Below are 26,725 nucleotides of genomic sequence, written 5' to 3'. Positions count from 1 at the left end.
CTATATGTGTCCTGGTTTAGAAAGGTAGGCAATGAGAGCTACCACCACCCCCACATACACACCGGTGCCTATAGTGATGGAAAGGGCAGCGAGGAACAAAGCACGTCTGGAGGCGATGTTGGCTAGTGGGAAGTCACCTTTGTTCACTGCCTTGGTGGTCTGGAAATGAAAAAAAAAATGCAAGAGAAGAAGAAAGTCAGATATAGATTGGAGAAAGAAAGGGCGACCCATTTTTCAAAAGAACCATAATTGAAGAAGCTGTTTATCATTTCGGTTGCGGTGAGTAGAAAAAAACGCAGTCGGAGGATATACCAATTGACCGCGCTGCTTGGCGTAACCCAGGAGAGCTCATCACGCATAGCGGGACTAAACAACGGCAATTAGTGTGAAAATGTCAAAGACTGGAGGTTACAGTCGTATCGGCTTCTAGCACAGAATGATAAATGATATGTGAGAAAAACAGATTTATCATAATTTCTCCAAGGAAAAAAATATTGACAGAGAAGCAGTGTTTGAGCTGTAAAACAACATCTGTTAAGACGAAAATATGAAGAGTATATTTTGACAGTGATGCTATTGTTAGGATAACATTATGAAATAACTTTATCCACATATTACGCTAACAGAAGCAGCCTATCGAAACAGGTCATGAAAGCACAGGTTCTGTGTGTCCTTTGTTGCATGATGGTTTATACACTTATTTTCCTATACAGCAACCCCCAGCAGCATGACCCAGTTACCATGTATTTAAGGTTATAGGCCAATTTAACCACCCACTATAGGCACATCCATAGGCACACAGATCCCTTGTGTGTTGTTGTGTTAACTATTCTGCTTAAATAACAGTGGTTTTACTCTGACTCACTGTAGCGCAGAGCAACTGAAATCTTTTCAGTGCAGAGTCGGGTGATGACCCTCTCCGAGTTTGTCTCTTTAAGTGTCCCCTTTAACATAATATGTCTTTTGATCCATTGCTAATAAACACTTTGGTTACAATGGCTGTAAAAGTCCCATGTTACAAGAAGTGAGATTTCCAGGTCTTGTCCTTATTAAGTGGGTCAAGCTGCAACACAAATTCTATGAACTTTTCAAAGTGCTCAATCCACAGGGAAATGCATCCCCGCCCATATTCAGAAACACTAGGTGCATTACCATTAGGGTCAAATACTGGAATGAGGCAGGTCTCCCTTGTGGAAACTCCCCTAATTTGCACGTGAGTCGCTTGAGCGGCTGTTTGACCGGCATAGAGATCTGCTGTATACGTCCTCTAGTCTGCACCGCTGCAAGCATGTCTGTCAACACACACTTTTACAGTGCCTGGAATTATTAAGGTGGAGTGTTTTCTTTCATGTTACTTGTACATAAGTTGGAGTTGTGAATCATATGGGCCACCTTAAATCAAACTGCGACTATTCTGTATTTCTCACTTTTAGAAACAATGTAGAGCCCTAGTCTCACTAATCATCCGATAATCGAAACCCATTCAGAGTTATAAGACACCTCCGGAGTCTCGTAAATCCCTCTGGGGCCTTTTTTGTAAATGAAACATGGCGAGTGAGAAGACTTTTGAGAGGGTGTGTCCTGCACATTTCCCAGCAGCCACATTTAACCCATTTAACGGAAACGCGCCTAACACATTTAAACGAACTGTCAGGACGGTTGTGATGACACAACTATACTATAAATAGCTACAGTAGAAAGTGCCGTAACAGTCGATGCCGTAACAGTCCTTCCATGGCTGCAATGATGGTGCAGAGACACCGAGGGCGCAGATGCAGAAGACCAGGAAATGCTGACCAATCAGAGAAGAATGGGCTTTTTTGGGAGGGGGGCTTGGAAGCATTGTAGACCAGAGAGGGGATACAGGTATATTTCAAGGGTATGAGAAAAAAAATAAGTTCTAGTAGAAACCCAAAATACAGAATACCTCAAAATGAGCAGAATATGTCCCTTTAATGACAATAATAATAATAATAATAATAACTTGGACTTATATAGCTCCTTGCATGGTACCCAAGGTCGCTTAACAATTGGGGGGGGGGTCAAAGGACTTGGTGAAAGAAATGTTTTGAGGTGCTTTTTGAACATGGGCAGGGATGGGGCAGAGCGGACATGGATTATACAATTTGTTACATCAAACCCTTAAAGGTGCAAAACAGTCTATTCTTAATACCTAATACTATATTAAGACCATTAAATAAAGCATCACTGGGAGTCCCTGTTAATGAGTGAGACAAAGTAAATGATCCTACTGAGCCAATGCTTATTAATTGGCTGCATAGGAATTATCAGCTATGTAACTGATGCTTAAGAGGTTTTGGGTTTCTTGTATCATTCAGTATTATCTAGATAACAGATATGAATACTTTGCTTGAAACTACAACAATGAACAGTGGTTTCTCTTGTAAATCCTGCCCATTGTTGGTGTGTTTACGCTCTCTGCTTGTGCTAGGTATCCTCCAGCTAATTTGCTATTTGAATTAATTTGTTTACCAGGAGGGAAATCTAGGTAAAAGGGATGCCTGTTTTGTTTTGATTGGTTTCTTTTATGCATACACCTGGGGTCAGATGTGCTACAGAAATGACATACAGAGTGGAACAGTTACAGTGGCCTTGACTGGACTTCGTATTGGCTTTTCTCCTCTATGATACTACAAAATGCCAACATTAATCTGCTTCATTTTTTTTCTAGTTGATGAGATTTATGCCTGTAAATGCACACGCATAATATCTTGTACCTTTAGCACAATACATTGGTTACACAGAAATGTACCATGTGAGTGAAGAGGCATCATTATTCTATTTGATTCATTCTGAGGATAATTTACCTAATGTGTGTGAATGTAGTGAAGCTGGCATCAGACCTCCAACCGAGGTTAAGAGGGATAGAGACAGTTGTTAGGCGCGGCATCTGCGGTGTTGATTTTTTTATACCTGGCAGTGGTAGTGAAAAAAAACACATAAACACCAAAGCCAGGCTCTTCACAAAGCCTTGCTATGACCTTGGACTGTGGATAGAAGTGCCTCAGATGAGGTGTCTTTGCAGGATGCCTAACCCTTGCCCCTCAATAAGAAGCTCAGATATCTGGGAGAACTTTGGAATCGAGCCACTTCTTTCCCTCATTGAGAGGAGCCAGCTGCATGAACCTGTGGCTGCTTTATTTTTTCGGTGTGCTCTGCATGGCTAACTGAAAGGAGAGCCTGAGGTAAATGTGACACACACTTGAGAGAGCCTTTCACAAAGCCTTTTCATTGAGGGGCTGTCGCCATCTGTGTGAGAGGTATGGAGACGGAATAGGGGAATGGATCTCTTGCGCCTCTGAGACGACAGCTCAGACAACTCAGGACAAAACAAGAGCGTCACTGCAAAACGAAATGAGCAGCAGAATAAACATTTTATCTTGATTATCTTATTATAATAATATAATATTGGAAGTCAGAAATGTAATTGAAAATGAACGTTGATTAGTTGCCCATCCCTATTTAGTATAGGGAGACTTTTTTTTGGACATTTATTGAAAATCAGATTTGTAATCCTCCATTTTCTGTAGACAACAAGGCAGTGAGGTGGTGCCGCCTAGCTAAAATGGTCAAACACGTGCGTGCACCTCATATTCAAAGGCTGCGTAATCGCTGCAGTGGCCCGGATTCGATTCCGACCCATGTTGAGCTGTGCTGTTATGGATGCCTGATTCAAGTTGACTTTGTATTAACAGGAAGGATGTGACTGTGTATAGATCAATTGTCTGCATCACTGGCAGGAAACAGAGTTGAAGGGCACATGCTTGTTGTTTCATTTCTCCACTGAAAGCATTTATTAAACTCTGTTACCGACATATCAATCTGTTCCTCCACCTGACGCATATAACTCAATCAGAGCATGTTCCCGGGGGACATGGTTCTGAAAGGCTGAATATGATAATGCTATAATGTGGGCAAATCAGATGAGTGAAAAGGTGTGCGTGCTCTCTTATCTACCAGCATTCGTTTTGTATACTGAACCGTATATGTTGCGAGGAATTTGCCTTGAAACCCGCTGAGAGGAAAACGGTTAGAAGCATTAAGGCTCCACAACCTTGACAAAGTGATTGAAATGTGGTGACACAGAAAAAAAAGATAACATCTCAGAGTTTGCTGCGCGGAGACTCATATTGCGATGCATTCTCGGAAGTCAATTCAGCCCCCTTAACAGGTTTTTCTTCCAAATAAACAACACACAAAGCTCTCTCTCTCTCTCTCTCTCTCTCTCTCTCTCTCTCTCTCTCTCTCTCTCTCTCTCTCTCTCTCTCTCTCTCTCTCTCTCTCTCTCTCTCTCTCTCTCTCTCTATCTCTCTCTCTCTCCATCCTCTCTCTCTCTCTCTCTCTCTTTATCTCTGTCTGTCTCTCAACCTCCCACACACAGTCACGCATGCAGATACATAAACTGTTTTGCAATAATTAGCTCATTCATTTTCCTCCATTATGATGACTTGTATGCTGTCAGATAACTTCAGGGGACTCTTATTTGCATAATCGTGAAAGGAATCACTGCAGCTCCTCGACGCTGCACTCTCCAGCACAGATGTCTCAGAGCTGAGGGAAACATTCATGAACATCTCCAAACAAAAGCTCTCACCCTATTAGTGGCAATAATTGAAACTCAATTCTGCTTCCCAATCAAATGCTCCAAACTCATTTTCTCAAGTTATTCTATGTATTTTAGTCATTATCAGTTGTATGTGTGGGCGGTTAACGCTGAATCCTGAAATGGTAAAGTGCTATTTACCATCAAGATGTCACACAGAATTAATCATGTAGTCTTTGCCAAGCAGGATATGAGCATATTATAAGCGGCCTATGAATGAATGTCTCTTTCTGTGTGTTCGATGACGCCCTCACTCAAAACTCCTCTCTTTGGGAAGCCATGCAGCAGCTCTTTGTTTGACCAGGTCTGACCTTCCATAGGGACAAAACATTATTGATCTGCAGTCCACAGACTCCATTACAGTCGCTAAGCTATTTGTTTGTAAATGTCCTCGCAGTAAGTGACGAAGCTGAAGTGTTATCAATTAAAAAAATTTCGTCTCAGCTCATTATGCTGCCCTTGTCTAATCCCATAATGCGTCTGCTTGCATTGCCCTACGACGGCCAAGAGCAGTAACTACAAAGTTGAGAAAAAAGGTTTTAGGCTAGTTTAGGCAGCCAAACGGTGCATATAAGGGGTTGTATGAGGCACTTTGCCAAAGTCAGAAAAACTAACCAATTGAAGCAGTGGTAGACCAGCATCTTCTATGTTCTGCAAGGTAAAATGACTGAATTAAATGTTTTTGTCTGTTTTGAGTCTGGTGGCTTTGATAAGAGCATAGTAACGGCTTCAGTTCTCCCTGCATAAACTTAAACAGGGCAGTCTGACGGCACGGTTAAGTGGTGAAAATAGTCTAAATATAATGTACACTTAAAATGATCTAGCTTTTTTAGGTGGTTAAAATACATTTAGCTGCTGCCACCACAGCAGTCCATTGCTTAGCCCGTGTTAATATTCCCCCCTCCTGCTGCCGATCGCCATCTACTGTAGGTAATACACTGACTATGAATGTTTCATACAACCCCACTTCAAACTATCCCTTTTAATTCTGTGTTTTTAGGCAGTTTTTTACTCCCCAAAAAAATCTTTCTCACAGACCTTACATACTACTTAAAAAAAAAAAAAAAAAAATAGATATTGCACTCTGACTCCTACTCTCTTATCTTAGTACAGATAATGCAGATGTTCACACAGGTAATCAAAGTCCAGGCTTTGTTCTGCTGAAAACTTACAATATCCTTGTACTAAGTCCGACAGAATTAATAAATTTAGTTAGGGAGGTGGGGGGGGGGGGGCTCCCTAAACGATTGAATGAAATGAAGACCGGTGAAGTGGGTTATTGAGCTATAAAATGAAGCGATCCCAGACTCCCACCATATCTTTTCCTGACAGCTCTTCTGGACAGCACCTTCTAAAGGAGGGAGATTGGCAGAAAGGCCATCCATCCGTAAGCACAGCCATCACTTCCCCATAATTACCCAGGAAGAATCAAATTAGTTCCTGACAAGATAATTCACTGACTGCCTTCATCTGCCTCGGACTCCTCGCCCCCGCAGATAAGTCGGCTAAATGCTCAAGCTTTTGATACGAATTTATAGTCATAGGCTAAACCGGTTAATGATAAACTTGGCGGTCTCTTGGCTGTCTCTAGCGTGTGTGTGTGAGTGTGTGCATGCGTGTGCATGTTTACATGTGGTTTTAAACATACGCTGCAAGGCTTTTAATGTTGATGGTAGGAGGCAGAATTGATTAGTGCCGAGAGTAGTGTTCCTTTTGCTCTTTGTTTCACTGACTCACCATCATTGGAGTTGTTTCCCACTGAGTTGGAAAGAGAGAGGAAGTGCGGTTGGAATCCATTTGACGACAATTATCTGTAAGTTTGCAGATGTCAGTGGCTGAGCTTCAAAACGAACAATGTTGCCTCGGCATAGTGTGACAGATCGCACAATCCCATGCGCCTGTTCTCTTTGGATAAACTTATTACTTAAGTTCATAATAATGTGGCTTTACCTTTCCATTAAAGTAAATATCTCTGGCAAGGCAATATTATTTTATCTATAACCCATATAACACTGTAGATTTAAGATTTAGATTTGGTTTAAATTACTCAAAAGTTAAGATTAAAAAATTGGTATATTTGCGCATGAAAGCCAGAAAGACAGCTTTCCGAACTGCAGCTCAAATAAGGCAATTTAACCTTTAATCCGTGGGCACACCTGTGATTGGGCTCTTCTTACCCTCTTGAAAATGCATCTAGTTCAAAGGCCGTCTCTCATCTTAGTCGTTTGATCCCCTCCTTTTTCCTTTTTTTGGGATGGTTTGCAGATAGAGCCTTGAAAGTGATTCATATACTTTTCCTACTCTTCCGGCTCTCAGCCAGTTTACAGAGCATCAAGCAGCCATTACAGATTGGCCTTGAGGTATTGATTGGTTGCCCAGTAAAATGTGGTCTTGCGTCGGCAGAAAGAAAGTCAGCTGTCAGTCCTTTTTTATTTGTGATAGGTCTTCATCTTTTGTGATGAGTCATACATAAAACCGGCCATTCACATAACGTGTTTGTGTGCTTGCATTTCTGAGAGTGTGTGTGTGTGTGTGTGTGGGAGGACGCACTTGTTTTATGTTAGACCTCCAAAAAAACAGATGCTATACCGTTCAGCAACACGGGTGACGGACTGCAACCTTGGAGTATTTCCCATTGCATGCATGTGTTCATATGTGTGTATGTGTGACCTCACCCCCTGTGAGAAGTAAAATGCCGCGATCCCCAGGGGCCAGAAACAGCAGAGCATGGAGAAGATTGCCAGGCCCAGGTGGTCTCGTGGAGGGACGACTATGAAGTTGTCCTCGCTCTCGCTGTCGCTGGAGCAGTCCGTCTGTACAGAGAACAGCGACTCAGGTCAAAACACACACTTGTTTTGTGCCATGTTCAGGTTCACTTTTATTTACGTATATATATATATATATATATATAGCACAGTTAAAAAGACCTGTAACAGTCATCCAAAGTGCTTCATAGAGCAGAGACAACCAGAAAAAGAAAGCATGTACAAGAAACAGGTAAATATACATATCATCACACATACCCACACACCATTGCATGTAGCACCTGCACATATACAAACATATGCGTATACATACACATACGCATACTTGCACGGCTACAGTATATAGTTATAAACAACAGTGCAGTATTCTGTTAAAAATGCACATAGACATTTTAAACAAAAACTAGGCAGGGTTAGAAGTCCCTGTGAATCCGAAGGCCAACGATAAAAAATATGTTTTTCACACTTAAACCTCTCCATGGATCCTGCATGTCACAATGTAATGGCAAGCTTTTCCAGAGTTTGGGAGCAGCCACAGAGAAGGCATGGTCACCCTTGGTCTTCAGTTTTGATAGAGGTACAACCATGTACACATACAAATTCACGAGTTGTGATGTAGCAGTAAACAAGCAGACAGGTCCAGTTAAATCCAACACAGCTATGTTAAACAGGTAGTTGGATATTTTGGGGAACAGGCTTATTTGCTTTCTTGCAGTAGATGAGAAGATCGATAACTCACTCGTGTCTATATGGTAAATTTAAGGCAACATCCAACAGCTATTTACGTATTTGATTTTACTTGATTTTATCAGCTTGACTTTGAAGCACTTTGTGAGTAGTGTCTGTGAAAGGTGTTACATAAATAAACTGCGAAAATGACAAGTTGTGGTTTCACACGGTGGTTATGTGCTGGAGTGTCAACCTCACTGCCTAGAAATAGTAGCACATAATCCCATGTAAAAAAAAACAACGTGTCATTTTAACACTCCTGTCTTTAGATGGATGAAATGATCTAGATATGTGTTAATTAGTGAGCATTAAAGGTGCTGGAAGGCTGATTTTTATTATCTGTTGAACAGAGCCAGGCTGGCTGTTTCACCCTGCTTCCAGTCTTTGTGCTAAGCTAACTGTCTACTAGCTAAAGCTTCGTATTTAACACACACACACACACACACACACACACACACACACACACACACACACACACACATACACACACACACACACACAATCTTTTTATAGATCTTGGCAAGCAAGTTAATAGGCACCTTCCATTCACAGAAAACAATTAAGAATGGATTGCAACTTCAGACAAGAGATATACTGTAGTTTGATAGTTTTATTCTTCCCTCTATTTTGAACATGTCATGTCCCCGCAAATATTTCCAGCACCCCTTTGGGCCAATCAAAATCCCTGGACATTGCATGCGTTTCCTGGAAGTTTTGGAACGGTTTGATCATCGGTGAAGTGCAGACAGACGAGTGGAAAGAGGCAGATTTCATTGTAACGGATGGAAGAAAAAGCGTTCCTTCATCTGTGTACAGGCAGAGGTTTAAGTCAACTGGGAGGAGAGAAAAAATAATCTGCATTTATTGAAAAAAAGGGAAAAAAAATGCCATTTGTGTAATGGGAAAGAAAACATCGACGAGTCCCTGAATGGCGGATCATTTCCTTCCACGTAATGTCACAGCTCGTATTCATGGACTTTTTGTGATGGCCCATTAGTTTCTCATTAGTTTTGAGGTATGCAGATTCTTACACTGTGGCATCGGAACAACAGATGGCATTAAAAAAAAAGATACGGTTGAAAGTACACTTCATTTCAAATGTGGAATAGTTATGAATCAAACACACACCTCCTCCCTAAAGCTTTATGAAACTATTTCACGCTCCACGCAACATCTCTCACAAGAAACCGAAAGGCCTTAAGCAAAAGAGAGGAGACACTCATACATCTGCGTACGTTTTAGGGGCTTCTGAGGTCTGATCCACGGCAGAAGATAAGTGTGTAATAAAACAAAAGTTGATTTTGTTTATTTTTTACCACATTTGGCCAAACAACTTTTAACATACACATAAAATGTATTTACCCCCCAAAAAAAGCTGAGACTAAGAATAGAGATTTGTTCTCCACGGTGTCTGCAATGAAAAGAAATTGAGGCCACGGTTTCTATATGAGCCATTAAGCTGCATCCTTCACACATCATCCTGTTTGAAGGATGATCCAGCATGAGGGCGGAACATGAGAAATAAATGAAAGAAATCAAGGCTAACAATGTACTGTTGTGTCACAGAAATCTAGCTCAATATGAAGCCGAAATTTTCGGTCAGAGATGGGGTCAATCAGGCAAAAACACGGGGATGTCATCCAAAGTCCAATCATCACATTTAAGATTGCAATCTGACGAAGGAAATGCTTTTCCTTCATATTTGATTGCGCGATCTGACATCCTGTCGATTTTGTAATCCTTATTTTTGTAAGTATTTTCAATGGGTTTATAACTCCTAATCCCTGCATGTGGTTTTGTGGTTGTGGTGTATGATTTTCATTTCAGACACTAAGATTACAGTGTTTCCCTCTCGACCGCAGATTCATATCTTGCAAAGATAGATACAGAAGCTACTCTCCCCGGCCATTCTGGGGCCAGTGGTGCTGGTGTTATAAAAAACATTGTAGTCCTGTCTCGACTAGGGCTCATGACTGCCTTTTACGCCTGAATTTTCAGGCTTCTCTGGGTTAACTTCATGCTGTAAAATCTTAATCAAAGGATTTGCTTCCAGCTGTGACAGCAAGGGAGCGTTATGGCAAACTGTGGTCCTGGAGACAGCTACTGTAATGGGAATACCACAGACACGGCTGTCAATATTTTGTATCTAAGGGTTATGAAGTATTTAATTTTATTTTTTTTGAAAAAGTCAAAATTCTTTTATTGCAGCTTAATAAATTTGAACGTTTTTTGGTTTCTCTCCTCCATGATAGTAAACTGCATATCTTTGAGATTTGGACAAAACAAGATATTTGTGGACGTCATTCTGGGCTTTAGGAAACACTGATCACCATCTTTTCACCATGTTATGACATTTTAGAGATCAAAAATAAATAGATTAATCAGGAAAATAATCAACCATTTAATCAACATTACGAATAAACGATGGGTTGCAGTCCTACAAAGGTACATATTCTGCGTTAAATAATTGAATGAGCAAGGGCCCTACAGACTACTCTTTCAAAAACATGCAATCCTGTTGTGCACAGTGAGTGTTTTAATTCAATAAGCACGGGTGCAGTTCAGTTGTTTGGTTTGTATTAAAAGTGAAATTACTGTAACTGGGTGAGAGTGGTGGGAATTACTTTGCTTTAAGGGGTGAAACAGTTTCACTTAGTTTTAATAACATGTGGCCCTTAAAGTCATGTTGCCTGATTGATGGTGGGGATTAATGGGTGGGTTAAAATGTGTGGGCAAAGCACACACACACACTCACACACACACACACACACACACACACACACACACACACACACACACACACACACACACACACACACACACACACACACACACAGTGTTTGAATTTAAAAATGTACTTCCTCGAGAACAAAACAAGTACATTAAACTCCAGAAGTGACTGAGAAAGCGAATCTGTCCCTGCAGAATCGGGCAATGCCACTGCTGAGATTATCATTATATTTTTAATCGCTCAATAAGGCAACGAGGAAGCAAAAAAGGTCAGAACACATGAGCAGAGTGCAGCCTACATTCTGCATAATGTCATTCTGCCTCCATGGCCTTAAGCAAGTGCTATAGCGCAATCTCGGCAGAGCCAGCCCTGCTCTGCCCTGTGCCTCAGAGCTTACTGACAATATCTGCACAGGCTTCTGGCTGTTTGGAGAATGAAAACATACATCATCCAGGGATGCCTGCCATTCGCTATGCTGAGGCTATACCAGGGAAGATGGAGAGAGAAGTTAAAGAAGCAGAGGAAGTCAGTCAAGCAAACGAACAATGAGGTCTGCAGACAGGGCTGCATGTAGCCTTCTGTACAGGGAGGTATACATGCAGGCCTGTCTGGATGTACGGGAAGGTTCATTAATCATGAAACTTTCAAATGGTTGCGGGAGATCCACAAAAATAGGCCACCAATCCCTCTGCGGAGCTCTCACGGAGCAATTACGAGAGTATGATCCCACCATTACCTTTTTATTTATTCTCTACGTCGTCCGTGAATTCAAATCCCGAGAAGCTGTACAAACCAGAAGTTACAGGCCAGACTGACAGGCTTTGGATTAACTGTGAAGCTGTATTTGATTTAAAGTAAACAGAATTTTGTTTACAAATCCCCCCATCTGACTTTTAATGGGCATGCGTGTGTGCACATTGACATTCCTTCAACCTCTCCCCTATACCAGAAAGTCCTAATGACTATGCATGCCGGTGCTGCTAGCTGTGCTCAGATATGTCTTGTGGGGCGTAAATCCTGTCAACATGTGGCAACAGGCTGACAGGTAATGAAGAACTAATAGATGGTTTCACCACTCTGCCATGACAGCATCACCAGGAGGGCGGCTCGTGTAATTTATCTATTGCCAAATTGCCTCAACAACATGCAGGAAATGTGCCCCCTGTCCACCTTTCTTTACCCCCCTGCTTCATTCTCCCGGGAGATTTATCTTTTTACCTTCATTCTTTTGTCCTGCTGTCAAGTGAATGTCTTATACCATAACGCCGTGTGGGTGGCAGGTAATCATATGAAGATGCCATGAGGGTGAACATGAATTTTAATGCATCTTTGAACCGAACCTCTCCACTGTGTACAAAGTGTCGCGCAAGTTGTCACATATATTTGATTTCCTTTTTATTTGCGATGTGCAAACATGTTTAGAAATTCAAACAAGCGCGACAGAGATGATCCCTGTCCCCGACTTACTCACGCCAGGAAAATAAACAGATAAATACAGGCACATACTGTGCACAGTCCACGTGTTGTGAGTGCAAAAGGGCGGTGGCTGCAGTACATGAGTTTATTCAAGATATTATAAAATGAACAAAACAAAGCTAGTAAAACCAAAAACCAATAATAGGCTGCTTCTCATGGCCCATATTGATAAGATAACCAGTCATTTGACATTTTTCTGTTTTAAAAAGATGTCAATTCAATTCGATTCATCCATCCATCCATCCATCTTCAACCGCTTGTCCCTGTCGGGGTCGCGGAGGGCTGGAGCCGATCCCAGCTGACATCGGGCGTGAGGCGGGGTCCACCCTGGACAGGACGCCAGTCTATCACAGGACACAGAGACGTACAGAGACAGACAACCATTCACACTCACACCTACCAATTCTAGAGTCATCAATTAACCTAACACCTGCACGTCTTTGGACTGTGGGAGGAAGCCGGAGAACCCGGAGAAAACCCACGCAGACACGGGGAGAACATACAAACTCCCAATTCGCTTCAATTCAATTCAATTTTATTTACAGTGCCAAATCATAACAAAAGTCATCTCAGGACACTTTACAAATGAGGTATAGACCACACTCTATGACTTATTTATGATTTACATAGACCCAACAATTCCCCCGTAGAGTACTCTTCCCTACTACAGGCATGTCTGAATGCATAAGAGGAAAAAGGAAACTATAGCCCATAAACACATATTACTGAGCACACTGAATCTAATTAAAGCACCCACAGAAATGATTAATATTGCCTTTTCAACCATTTTATGAAGCAAAAACCAGCAGTTGAGGTTACATAAACGGACTGCTTTCCTGTGTAGCTACACAAAGGTGGAAATATAAAGAGAGGTCTGGATGCAGAAAGGAGCTACTTCACAACCAAAGGGAATTCAATTACTTGGCTGAATGCATAAGCAAAGTTAATGAGCGAATTCCATTAAAGATGCAATATGGAACACGACAACGTTTTCAGCGTATTTATAATCCTGATAGAGAGCGAGGAAATGACAGAAATGATCTTTGATGTCATCTCATGAAAGTAACTGTTCTATGTGCATGAGAAAACACGTTTGAAAAGGGAACAGGTACAAGTTATCAGGATCTGTGCTCTCTTAATAGTCCCATCTCATTTAATTATATTTGGACAAAAAACGGTTTGTGTTCGCTTTGCACAACAGTCATCTGCATGTCATCAGGCCTCTGTTGTGTGTTGCGAGGCAGTTCTAGCCAAGACGATATTCAGTCGCACTATTTGCACCCTAATGCAGCGACATACACCATGTTTCCAGATGGTCAAGTTAAGTTATTCCTGGGTAGGAGCCCACGCCCTCAGATGTGACTTGGGTGTTGTCTTAAGGGTGTGTAATTTATCAAGCGTGTGTGTGTGTGTGTGTGTGTGTGTGTGTGTGTGTGTGTGTGTGTGTGTGTGTGTGTGTGTGTGTGTGTGTGTGTGTGTGTGTGTGTGTGTGTGTGTGTGTGTGTGTGTGTGTGTGTGTGTGTGTGTGTGTGTGTGTGTGTGTGTGTGTGTGTGTGTGTGTGTGTGTGTGTGTGTGTGTGTGTGTGTGTGTGCGTGCGTGCGTGCGTGCGTGCGTGCGTGCGTGCGTGCGTGCGTGCGTGCGTGCGTGCGTGCGTGCGTGCGTGCGTGCGTGCGTGCGTGCGTGCGTGCGTGCGTGCGTGCGTGCGTGCGTGAGAGAGAAACTGTTGTGATTTACACAGTGCCAGGGCCCAGCAGCCCTATGATGCCCACCACTCTCAGGAACCTCAGAGGGACACTAAGTCACAGAGTGTGTGATCACCATGATAAGAGCCTCGTCATGACGCAGTCCTCTCAAACATGCATTACAGTCACCAGGGGGGCGATTTACTACCTGCGGTGAAATAATGAACAAAATATTTGTTTTGTTATTTTGCTCTCTCTATTGCCTCGTGGCCTCTTGTTGACAGGTGTGCAATTTCGGATGGTGTAATGAGGCTACGACAGGGGAACAAACACATCATGCTTGGTAATCACATATCGTGCTCTCGTGAACAGGTTGAAATGCAAAAGCAAAACTGTTGTGAACAAATCAAGGATTTAATCCGATAAGAATAACGATATTTTCTTCCTATGAAACCAGAATACCTCATGTTTGTTCCATGTTTACTAGAAAAACAGTTGTTCGGGGAAAACCATGGCCCACAACTGGGTTGTAACTCAGTCACTCCCCAGCTCTACCCTCATTTCTGATCACCTTTACTGCGTGTCTCTTGTAAACTGTCACTCTAACGACGGGCGTGGGCATTTGGAGCACAAAGGGTTTCAGTGACATCATCGGCCTTGTGAGAGCTTAAATACCTGGATCTCCACACCAGTTAGTTGGACCAGTCCCAGCCTGGTCAGTTGCGTACATGAACTGATGAAGCCTCTTGGATGAGAGGTGAAACGTCTTCCTAGACAAACAACCAGTCCAGTTGTTTTTGACTGAAATTGCTTTAGGATAACGATGACCTGGACGAATGAGAACATTCACAGGCTCTCTTATAAAAGCATAAAATGCCCTCAAAAATTTGAAAATAGCTTTTTAAAAAATGCATGGAAAAAAAGAAGGGGTAAACTTTCATAATCCATAGGTCCACTCAGAGATCAGGTAGAAACATAACAACTAAAAAAAGCAAGCATATGCATGTGAACGCATACACAGCAATAGTATTTCAACAAACAGGAGCATATACTTTGCCTGCATTACACAAATCAAGAAATTCCCTAACACTGGACCAAAAAGCTGAAGATGTGACTGGACTGAACACATAAATATAAATATTACCTTTAGGACTGTACTCATGCACTCGATCCTCCCTCACAACAAAAAAATCAGAACCAACACCTCCCTACATGTTGAGATAAGTGCCACTTTGACTGAGATTGCAACATTACAGTAAAGCAGCTATAGCATCTATAATTCAGAGAGGAATCGATAAGCGTGTGTATAGAGTCATTCAATGTGACAAGGCTGTGTTACATATTCACACCCAATGAGAAGGTGACCTGCCAGAGTAATGGAGAGTAACAGAGTGCATGTTAGGCTGAAAAGCAAGGTATTGTGAATGCCAGCATCGTATACGTACATTGCAACAAACAAGAGAGCCTCGTGTCTCTTTAGTTTCTTTTTGAATAAAGCATCTAAATCCATCTAAATCCAACAGACTGTCTCCCCAAAAAAGTGCTGAAATTTGTAACGTAATCATCCCCCGAAGGGCAGATATTAGTCAAAACTCAATGAATTACAGAAGCATCTCTCTCATTATTTACTTTTTAATATTCTGAGCTGCCATTCAGGCGAGGATTAAGTAAGCACCAGGGAAGTTTGGTCGGGAGACAATGCTGTACTTACTTTTACTTTTCTTCTTCAGAAACTTTGTTCAAAACAAAGAATGTTGATAATCTTTCATTTCTCATGATCTAGTTAACTGTTATAAACACGTGTCTCGTATTATCTTCACATTTCAAACTTATGTTCATATACTGCAAAAATATTACTGATGCAAATAAAGAGAAGAAAGTAGCCAGGCTTGAACGTCTCTCTTTAACTATTCCTGTCACTTTCCATGTGAACGACCAAGTGCAACACTATGAATGTCTTCCAGGAGCGACTGTCTGAAAATGGGCACCATTATCCCGTATTTAAAGAATATCCCGCCTCGCCACTCTCTTTAATGGTCTGTTTTTCAACCCGCCTTCCCACTAGATTACAATAGATTACACCAAGTGCTCGTCAGTAACAGTTAACAGGTTGCTATTGGCAACATGTTTGAAATATTGACAACAACCAATTCTAAGTTACCACTTTCTGAATTTGCACAAACTTGGACCTTAAACGGTCTTCTGCTCCTATATTATGGATCGAATCTTAAATGTGGTTTAAAAACTCATAGAGTTCGGTGAGATCTACCCTCAAGGGCCGAGCTCATATAATGGCAATTCAAATAGCATTATATCCAGCCCGAGCATTCCTCATTTCTCTCTGCCCTATGCCCACAGCATATTAAGAGTACAAAAACCAATGCATCTAAAGATTAAGGCCTTCTATATTCAAATGCTCCATCTTCAGGAGTCTTATCTTCAACGATTATTTCTTAACTTTTATGAGTAACTATTATCATCATTATCAATCGCAATAATTTCGAGAAAGGAGACAAAAGTTTGAACCTCTTTCTCAAACTCTTTTTTTTTTTACTGGTTGAGTTGACAATAAGATTTGACTAGTCACATCCATAAGCTATGTGAAAAGGCAGTCACAGGCAGAGATAAGTGTTAAAAACGTTGCATTTAACTTGTGCCCCTTATCCTTCACCAAACGGAAATGAAAATGAAGAAACCAATATGGAATTCTGTCTGTAATTCCCATCAAGGCTGCTCCTTTAAACGATTGAACGTCTACTAGTTGACAGCTGCTGAATTGAAATGATCCAAGAGATCAGTTTCACTATATAATACATGACACTGACTCATATTGGGTGGTCGACCCTACAGGAGAGGAACCGTATTTGCTCACTCAACTGCAGCATGACTGCGTTTGAGATTTAATGAAGTTGTAAGCGCTCATGTCCCCTCAGATTTAGTGAGAACGGATAACCCCTCTAATCAAACCGGGTCGGACTTCAAATGCTACAGAGGGCAGTTAGAAAAATATTTATTTCAAAACAGATCTAACTACCGTATTGATTTCACACCCACGCCCATGATTTTAGCACTCTAATGCCCGTGCTGAAAAAAAAGGATGAAATCAGAAAAGCTGAGTAGAGGCCATCTTTCATTGAAATGTTACACAGGAGCGGGACTACCGCATTTCCAATTATTATGCAAATATGAAATGGACTGATAAATGCAAATTTCATGCACTGGAGACAGTGTAGCAGATGGCTGACAAATAGAAATGGCGAGTCTCGTCCCCAGCTCAAGTGCCAATTTCTTATGCAGGTGAAAATACATTCTGCTATTTTTAATGGACCAGACTGCGAGATCAAAGATATCCTGGATCAAGTCACCTGCGGGTGCATTGTCCTAGTATGGTGAAAACCGTAAAGTCCAACTCATCAAATTTTAGATTCTCTCTGACGCAGCCGAGATGTTTATGCACGCTATGATCCTCTACCATATTTCTTATTGCATTACCTGCAGGGGACAGGCTGGTGATACAACCGCAAGACCTATTGAGTCTGTATGCAAACAAACTCCAAACAAAAAGCCATCGCATTTCCATCACTGCAGGGTTCTGAGGAAATAAGAAAAAGTGGATTGTTTTCAAATCTGATTCATAACATTATAAAGGGTTTAACCCCTCCTCCACTGCACGACTTTGTGTATATTTGCTCCGGAAATTCTATTAGATCCTCAAGAATATCGAGGCTGTGTCATACCATTTCACCACACTGCATTTGGCCAATCGGCTTTCTCTGTAAAAGCCACAGATCAGTTGGACACGCTGCCTGGTGATGTGAGGAGCTGCAGCTCTATCATCGCTTTCAAACCCACCTGAAATAGGCTGTTCAAAGCTGCCCAGCTCTGTACTCACTGACTTGAATTTCTCTCATTGAAATCATTCATGACTGGCTTTTATTTTGACGAGCATGCATTTGTGATATGCTTTTGTGCGTAGCTTTGTATTGTGTGTCTTGTGTGTTCAATTTTTTCATTCAAATATTTCTGATTCTGATTCTATTTTGTATAACTTTTTCCACAGTATGTTTTTTTTTTTACTCTATACTATTTGTTATTGTTTTGACCTGCCAAGGGACTACAGATGCTCGACGGGATGGAACTCTAAAACATGTTGTCAGGAAGTTCTTCCCCATTAAAAACCAGTAACCGATGTTGCCAAATCATCTAAACTTATGACTTGATAAGGAGTTATCATGATATTGGGGGAAAAAATGTGATCTGCAAACCCAGACACCTAAACTGATGCCTACACCTTGGCCTGTCATATTCAACCCCCTTATTTTTGCTGGAACTGTACTCTGGTGTTAGATGCTAACTTTGCCATATGTGTGTCCAATATAGAGGTTCTACCTTACACAACTTGCAGACCCACAGTGACAACCCTCCCAGCTTAGTTTAGCAAGGAGCAACAGTATGCTGTCTCCCCTCAGCCAGGACTGTGTCACTGCATCTCACAATGCCGGCAGGAATACAGTATGGCATAATATGTGTTGGAGTATGGATGGAAAGCCAAAACACAGAAGCTTTTTATACCTTGCTGAGAGCAAACATGATCTCATCTGCCGGTTAGCAATGAGACTAAGATAGGAAGGCAGAGACGCCCAGTCGTCCGGCACTTTGACTCAACGGAAAAATTCTCTTGCTTTTAATCTTCTACGTGGAGGACAGAGTGCACGACTGCGACCTCATAGCTGCGAGGGGTCCATCGTTTTGCTTAGGGACACTTCAGCAGGGATGGTGCTCAACATGGGCAGATTATGAGACAATGGGCACAGACTTGTAAGAGGTCAACAGGCCCCTCTACATAGGAAAAAAGACACCCAAACTCAGAGAGGCTCTAAGCCATTTTGCATCTCTCTGTGTTTTTTTTGCATCACTTTTTAGTGATTTAACATGTTTGTAGTCTATTTTTTGTCGTTTTGCATCTCCTTGTTGTCATTTTGCATCTAGTTTTAGTCATTTTGCATCTTTTTTGTTGATGTTTTGCATCTACCTTTTAGTCATTTTTCATTTCTTTGAAGCCATTTTGTGCCCCTTTTACTAATTTTGGGCTATTTCTAATCGTTTAAAGAATGTTGCTGGTCATTTCATGTCTGCTTGTGATTGTTTTGGGGTTTTTTTTAAGCAGCATTTTGTGAGTCGGGGCCTGTGAGCCCATGAGCCCCTGGATGTGCCCGTTAGGCCTTTCACTAATCCATCCCTGGTGCTTACAGGTTTGTATGATATTGAGGGGAAATTCTGCACAAAAATTTGAATGATATCTTAGACATTTAGGTTTAGATCTACCGTTACATGACCGGTTTTAACCTACAAAGGGTGACAGGTAGGCATTAAAAAGGCTTGGTTAGGATTCTAAGAACAGGTGTGGCTTGACTTAGTCCATCCCAGACATGAATGGCAACAGGAAGCAAACCCTGCTCACCCGGGTGAAAGTCCTGTGTTTTGGGACCCATTCACTATCCCAACCTGCCACCTTATATTATGTCCCCTGCTTTCAATAAGTTGAATACAGACGACATAAATCATTGTTATATGTACGAAAAATTCTGACAGCCTGATTAATCAGATGCTCTGCTTAAAAACAGCACTGTAGTTTTCCAATATACCACTCAAAAAGAATAAATGCAAATGAATGAAAAACGATGAAGAGAAAGTGGTTTTGCTTGAGGATATACAAACAGAAGTCTCTTACGATTTAAAAGTAATAAAGAAAAATTTAGATTTGGAGATGTAAGGCATGAAAAGGTTCCTGGCAAAGAGAATACAATTTGTAGAAACACTTTCATTAAATCTTTCCGAGACCTGATAATTGGATGTTTTTGGTGCTTGAATAAAAGGTCTGTCCTCTGCAGCGGCTGTCGCTGAACTGTAAAGTGAGAATGAGAGGTTCAAATCATAGGAGGATTGCAAATGTCTCAGGTGAGACCATTAAAAGCTTCCAGTAGTTTCTTATAATGCATTTCAGGTTTGACAGGGACATGAAAACAAAGTAAAGTGAAATTTAAATCTCCTTGATGAAATTTCTCCTCTACTTTACTGATCCTCGGAGGCTGTCTGTAATTCACTCATGTACTTTGATAATTGGAGAATTTGTGCTGCATTTAATAAATCCATTTAAAAACAAAATGCTTCATCCCACTTCGGTAGCTTCCCCCCTTTATTTTTTGGTGAACAGCACGCTTTTAATATCTACGAGTTAAAGGGAAAGCAAAATGAGCACATCTTGTACTGCCTGCAGTTAATGACCTTCTATAAAAGGATTTAAAGCTAATTATTTTACACTGTTTCCCATATTGTGTGCAGCACCTGGTGAACATTCCTCCATAACAGCCCGTACCTCTTAAAATGCATCTGTTAATTGTTTGTCTGCTGACAATAACTCTGATCACTGTGATTCTTCCAATATAGCAGATTCTTCTAATGTATTGGCATATTTGATTTTCAGATATATCAACCTTTGAGGCATGTGTTTTGGTTTGCAATTAGAAAACTTTGCTAATCGGAAAGAAAGCAAAACAGAAGTTAAATGAGCGCTCTGGCCTTGCCACTACGTTTGTCTCTTCTAATAAGAAAATGTTGAAGAAAACTTTTCAAAAAACAGGTAATACTTATTGGTAATGGCTGTATCACTCCACATCGCAGGATTATGATGATTATAGATTGGACGTCGTACAACAAGAAGAGAAGTAACGAGAAAAACACAATTTTGAGGACAAAAACTCATTTCCTGCTGAACGCTTTTGAGCTGAATCAGGAAAAAGCCACCACACCTTACTGATTTTTTTCTCTACAATCAATATGACTCACAAAGGAGGCGCTGCGTATCAAGACACACACAGAGGATAGAGAGGGATTTAAAAACTTGAAAGACATAGTTGACGTGGGGGATTTTGAAAAGCAGCGGTTCAATCCTTGAAAGATGTCCCTATGGGCCGGGTCACACCAAAAAGTGATACAGTTAACTGTCATTCAGTGAGAAATTTCACACAGTTTATTCAGAAGATGCTACATATATATCCTAATCTCCTGTCTCACAACTGCCTGTAAACCACATCATTTTTGTCTGGCAGTTCATACTTAAGCTATAGTTACACAGGTTAGAAGTGCACATGCAATGCGTAAAAGTCCTATACTTTGCAAATTTTCCGATTCATACTTGTATTTTGGGTTTCTAATATAACATGTTTATGTGCTATAATGTTCAAAAAACACATTTTTTTCTCAAACTGTCTGTCTGAGTATACCTGTATTCATCCTCTGTCTGAATCACTCTGTTTTAGCACCTGTCTCTTTAAGACCCCCTCCTGATTGGTCAGCCTTTCTGGGTCTCCAGGCTCTTTTAAATGCAGTTTCCAAATGCTGCCTGTGTGCATTTCTTTGTGGATTGAGTGTTTGATAATAAAAAAGACATGATATTTCACTTTTTACAATATAGGACTCTTATGGGCTCACACCGAATGCGATAGACGCAAATTGAGCAACAACTCATTTATTGATTGAAAATCAATGTAAATGGTGCAATGACACGTGATTCCGGTGGAGGTGGCGCAAATGGAGCTTCTGGCACGACAAGACGCAGTGCGAATAAAGCGTCTAGAGCGACTGGTGCGTTTGGCACATCTGATGCGACGCAAATAAAGTTAAAAATATTGAACTTTTCAGGCGACATCAGCAGATTGACATACTTCCCTGACAGCAGAGTAGGCTGAGCTGGGGGTTAGCTTTAGCTAGCTAGCTGCCTCGGCTGCAACATGCGAAAGACGTGAATGAAGCGATGATGATGATCAAAAATGTGACAAATGTGAGCAAGCAACGTGATGTAAGCACCTGAAGCGATTGTATTCACAACATTTGCGTTTGGTGTCAACGCAACATTAAAGTATGAGCACTGTCATGTTCAGTAACACCTTTAAAGATGTTCTTTTACCACATCATACCTAGAACAGACGCAAAACAGCTGCCCTCTCATTGCTCTTGAGTTACATTACCTTATAACCTTGCACCAAACTGCCTCAATGTCATCCAAATAAAAACATGAGAAATCATGCTGTGCAACAACCATCTTTTCCTCGAAGAGAAGGTTTCCTAAAATCCCTCCATCCATCGACACACAAAACCGCTGTAGAACTGAACAGTTAAGATTATACCAGAAAATTGCCTGGATATAAAAGCATCATTTTCCATCTCTTTGTCATCACACTCCCAATCCTCCCCTCATCAGAAGAAGCCTCTACCTAAACCATTCTTCTTCTTTGTACATCTCTCATAAATAGAGAACGAGATTGGATTCTATTTCAGTTCAGTTGTGCTTCAGAGTTTTCAAGTGAAGAGACATAACGACTGCTCTCTTTATCTGAAACACTGCACATCCAAATCAAATTGGTGGATGTATACGGTATGTGTTGTGGAAAAAAACAGTTAAACTTAGTTAGAAAAACAAACATACTCAAGCGTAAAAATCAACACCCACATACTTTGCATTTAATTAGATGATGTAAACTGAATTAAATCAAAATGGACATAACTTGAGCAACAACAACTGCTCACCTTGCAGAAAAAGTCCATGTGGACACTAATAGTTTCTAACCACCCTACTATTACAATCCCTCCATCAGAGATGATTTGTGAAGTGGGAGAGGTTGTTGTTTTTCCTCATTATGTATTCCCATTTCAATTTTACCTTTAAACAACATCCTTATATAAACATAAGACTTTCCTGGGTAATGTAATGATGCTACAGACAGGCCACCAGTTTAAATGATTTCAACTTTGTTTCTTCAGACGGGTCTAAATACAACACGAGCCATGGATTACTGCTGCTGTGGAGAAAAGGGCAGCCACAGCAGCAGCAAATTCAAAATGCTTCGTTGTTACAGTTGAGAGCCAGAATTTAAGAGCAAACCGATTTAAACTATAGTAATAAAATAGTTTCCAATGTATATCTGTATTTGCAGAGGTACATTTCTTTTTTATCAAAGAAAAAGGTATTTAAATTGCAGTTCTAAATCTGATTTGATGGTAGAAGTATATCATGCCTAACCTGACTCCAGCAGATGGATTTATTTGCATAGTTTGCATTTGCTCAGCATATCCATCTGGGAACTCTCGGTTGGAGATCTTTTGGGAAGAGGCGAAAATACTGGTTGCTGATTAGATAAATCATCCGTCTATCACCGCCTAGGTTGGTGATAGACAGGCCAAATCAACCAATTGATATGATATATATATGATATATGATATGATATGATATGATATATATGATATATGATATGATATAGCCTCGCGAGACCATCCTGATCTCGCGAGGCTATATCATACCCATCTAAGCTGTGGAAGTGCTCCAAATGTGCCTCACATAACATTGTCTATATTGGACATATTGTATTTCATTTGTACTAAAAACAGCCCTACAATGAATGTAAAGCTGTCTGCTTTGCATCAACAAATAAATGGTGGAAGGCAGAGACAGCACTCTTTCAGCCTTCTACAGTCTTAATTTAATAATGCAGCACGGTTTTCTACACTGTAGCGACAATATAAACACCTGTCAAGATGATGACATAAGTATTCTCGGGTACAATATGACGACTCCTTGATATTTGTGCTACTAGAGGTAACAGCTAATGCAGCTAAACACACAGCAGGACTGAGTTTCTGTTCAGAGGAACAGACGCAGTAAACTGCAGGTGAACCGCCTGGTGTCTGGTGTTTCTATTATGCCATTGGCTATGGAATTATTTGAATTTTTATGCACACAAAAAGTGCATAGTGCTGTAATTGTATTTGTATTTCAATATATATTTATTCAATGTGCGAATCAGTAGTTTTTGAGCATTTTCAGCACTTTTCAACCATACCACAATTATACTGATAACCCGGATCGTTTTGGTCACTACAGCCATGATATGAAATGTTGATACTGTTTCTGAATGCATTCAAACTAACTAATGGCATCCTGAGCAGAATGAAGAATGAAGTCATTCTCCTTCTGTGTGTGTTGTAATCCGATTTTTCCTTTTTTTTAAAGCCGGTACAGCTGCACATGCATGTTAGTACATGTGGCCATGAAATAACATTTATTATTTATAGTATTTTACATATTGAGGAACTAAATATGAGAACCATGTGGAGGCAGCCCCAGCCCACTTTTTCCCCAGTATTTCAAGCTCCTTTAGGTGCTGAAAATCTAGAACACCCACTAATCTGTGCATGTCATTGTGGCATTGTGGCAGGACTGCTGGCAGGATGGCGGAGACATCCTGTTCTTTGTGTAGTCAATGGTCTAATGCTGGGAGGCTACATACTGTAAAAAGTCCCACTGAGTATTTTCCTGCATCTCACATTGTCAGAGTGGACTGATGGTTCTTTTTTCACATGCTTTGTCAAAAGAAAACATGTAGAAATATGGTGTTCAAAATGTGTAAATGCGTTTACTAAACCTTTTGAAAAGCTACGAGGAGCAGTTTTTAACAGCCGGGCCAGATCGCATGCATGAGCAGTGCGTAGGGGCTGTCTCACTTAAACTACTGCAACTGTCTGCGGCCCATCTGCAGAGCTGCCTGCCTTTTCACACTGCCTATGAACATAACTAATGTTATTTATATTTCTTTTACACAGAGAAGGTTGAGACTCTGTCCACAGAAACACAACATACACTGTGTGGAGTTAGATACAAATATCTAAATTCTGTTCATGTCTGACATATTCTACATATGTACACTTTGGAACTGAAGTGAAAGTGCTGTCATGATGTCGATATGGCTTTCAAAGATCATTCACTCTCTGCACGCTGCTAATGTAGTGCGGTAAAAAAATTGTCTAGACGTTCCACAGCGCATAATCATTAAACACTGTCTTTTCTCTTTTGTGTGCATCCACCTTTCCACATTTATTAGTGAAAAAGTACAACAGAAAGTACTTAATCACATCAGAAAATGTATTTATTTAATATTGTATAACTTATTTAAGTTCGCTTTTGCATCTGCACATCAATGTTTTTCCTATCTCTTTCTCTTAGTGAAGTTAGCGAGGCAGCATGTGTTTGTCTCTATATCTGCACAGCCCCCAAGCTCTATGTAAACATGTCACGTTGCATTTCAGCAGCTACATGTTTATCACAGCAGCCCAAGTTAATTCCAGCAGACTCATGAGTGTATGTCAGTCAGTCCATTAGATTTGCAGCCAGGTCACTGGTCGAATTCAACACCCTATTCCGCCTCTTCAATCCCCTAAATCCTTTAGAGAGCTTTGTGTTATTGGCCGTACCCGTTCAGAGTGAAAACACCGTTGATAATGCTGTAGTACTGTAGCACCTAATACCCCTGGGTGAGCCAGGCATGGGTGATTTATTATTATCTAACAGTGAATTTGACTAGAGTTGGGAATTGAGGCCAAGGTCAGTGAATCAAATGGGATTTGTGGTTAGCAAAATGTCAGTCTGATCCAGGCGTCGAGCCCAGCCATGTGATGATACAAGTGTACAAATACCACAGGGATACAAGCATGCTTGCTCTTTCTCTCATTTAGCACAAACACGCTACAGGTATCCTAGCCAATCCAAACACTAAGATCAAACAAATCTCTGAAACTCAGAGAAATACCTAAATAAGTGCAATAAAGTCTCTTACTGAACCAGAAAACATTCATATGTATGGATCACTTTGGAGAGTATTAGCATCCTTGATGTTCTACACTTACCCTAGAAATCCACCGCTAGCCAATTTCCATTTGCTCTGCAGCTGCCTATGGGCACGCAGTGTTGGAGCTCATTAACTATGTCAGAAAGTCCTGACTCACTCATCAGATCGTACTATCTGTTATAGGCGGCCGATGACGATAGTGATAGGCCCTAGAAGTCGTGACAGGAAGCAAAGAACAACAAAGATGGCTGCGGATGATTGGTTGTAGTGGGTTGTAGTGCGATCCAATCCAACCGCGGGCAGTGGTATTTTGAAACGCATGCATTGGTGCAGCCACTTGACATCTGAATAGATGTGTGTCTGGATTTCCTAAGCATAAAACTACATGGACTTTTAAATTATAATGATTAAATTTCACTGAATATCACAAAAACTGGCTATTCACAGCAAAAAAAATAAATTCTGATAAAATGCAAGCTTTCCTAATTTCTTTCCACCTGTGCATCCATTCTCTTACCTCATACTCCACATACTCCTCTTCCTCAACCTCGTAGGAGACGGTTTGGATCTTGATGTGTTCGCCGTCTTCCAGCAGCTTGGCTTGGGGATCCTCAGTGCCAGGCGTGTCTGCCCCCACTGTGTTGGATGCCTCCTTCGCCTTCTTCTCTGTGAATGTGGTCTCACAACACTCGCTTTTGTATTCCTTAGCCTTGATGCTCCCACTGTCCTCCTTATACAGGATGAAGTTGGGCCTGTAGAATGCCTCTACCGCCAGATGAAGCGAGGTGGCGTCCAAAAGCTGCTGAGATTTCATCTTCCCGTTGGTATTGTAACTACCTCCGCTCACTACATTAGTCACCTTTCCTCCTGATCCTCCTCCCTCTCCTCCACCTACACTTCCAGCAAAGTAATTAATAATGTTTTCCTGGTACTGGTTATTAGGGAAGTCACCCCCATAACCGTTGACCATGTGCTTACTGTTTTTGTCCAACAATGGGTTCTGGAGCTCACTGAGATTCTCCATAGCAGCAGGGCTCAA

General features: G+C 41.1%; 1 protein-coding gene across 1 annotated transcript; it reads right to left on the bottom strand.

The window, feature by feature from the left end:
* On the bottom strand, window positions 1-26,725 carry syndig1l (synapse differentiation inducing 1-like; the record flags this gene model as incomplete). Its single annotated transcript, XM_083934438.1, has 3 exons — window positions 26,204-26,725; window positions 7,300-7,437; window positions 1-159 (listed from the first exon to the last, which is right to left on the bottom strand). Exons 1-3 carry the CDS (start codon window positions 26,708-26,710, stop codon window positions 1-3), a joined length of 804 nt encoding a protein of 267 aa, XP_083790564.1. The 5' UTR covers window positions 26,711-26,725.

This window comes from Echiichthys vipera (assembly GCF_963691815.1).
Source record: "Echiichthys vipera genome assembly, chromosome: 19".
NCBI classification, from domain to species: Eukaryota; Metazoa; Chordata; class Actinopteri; order Perciformes; family Trachinidae; genus Echiichthys; species Echiichthys vipera.
The sequence above is the reverse complement of the archived record's forward strand: the minus strand, read 5'-3'. Positions and strand labels throughout refer to the sequence as shown.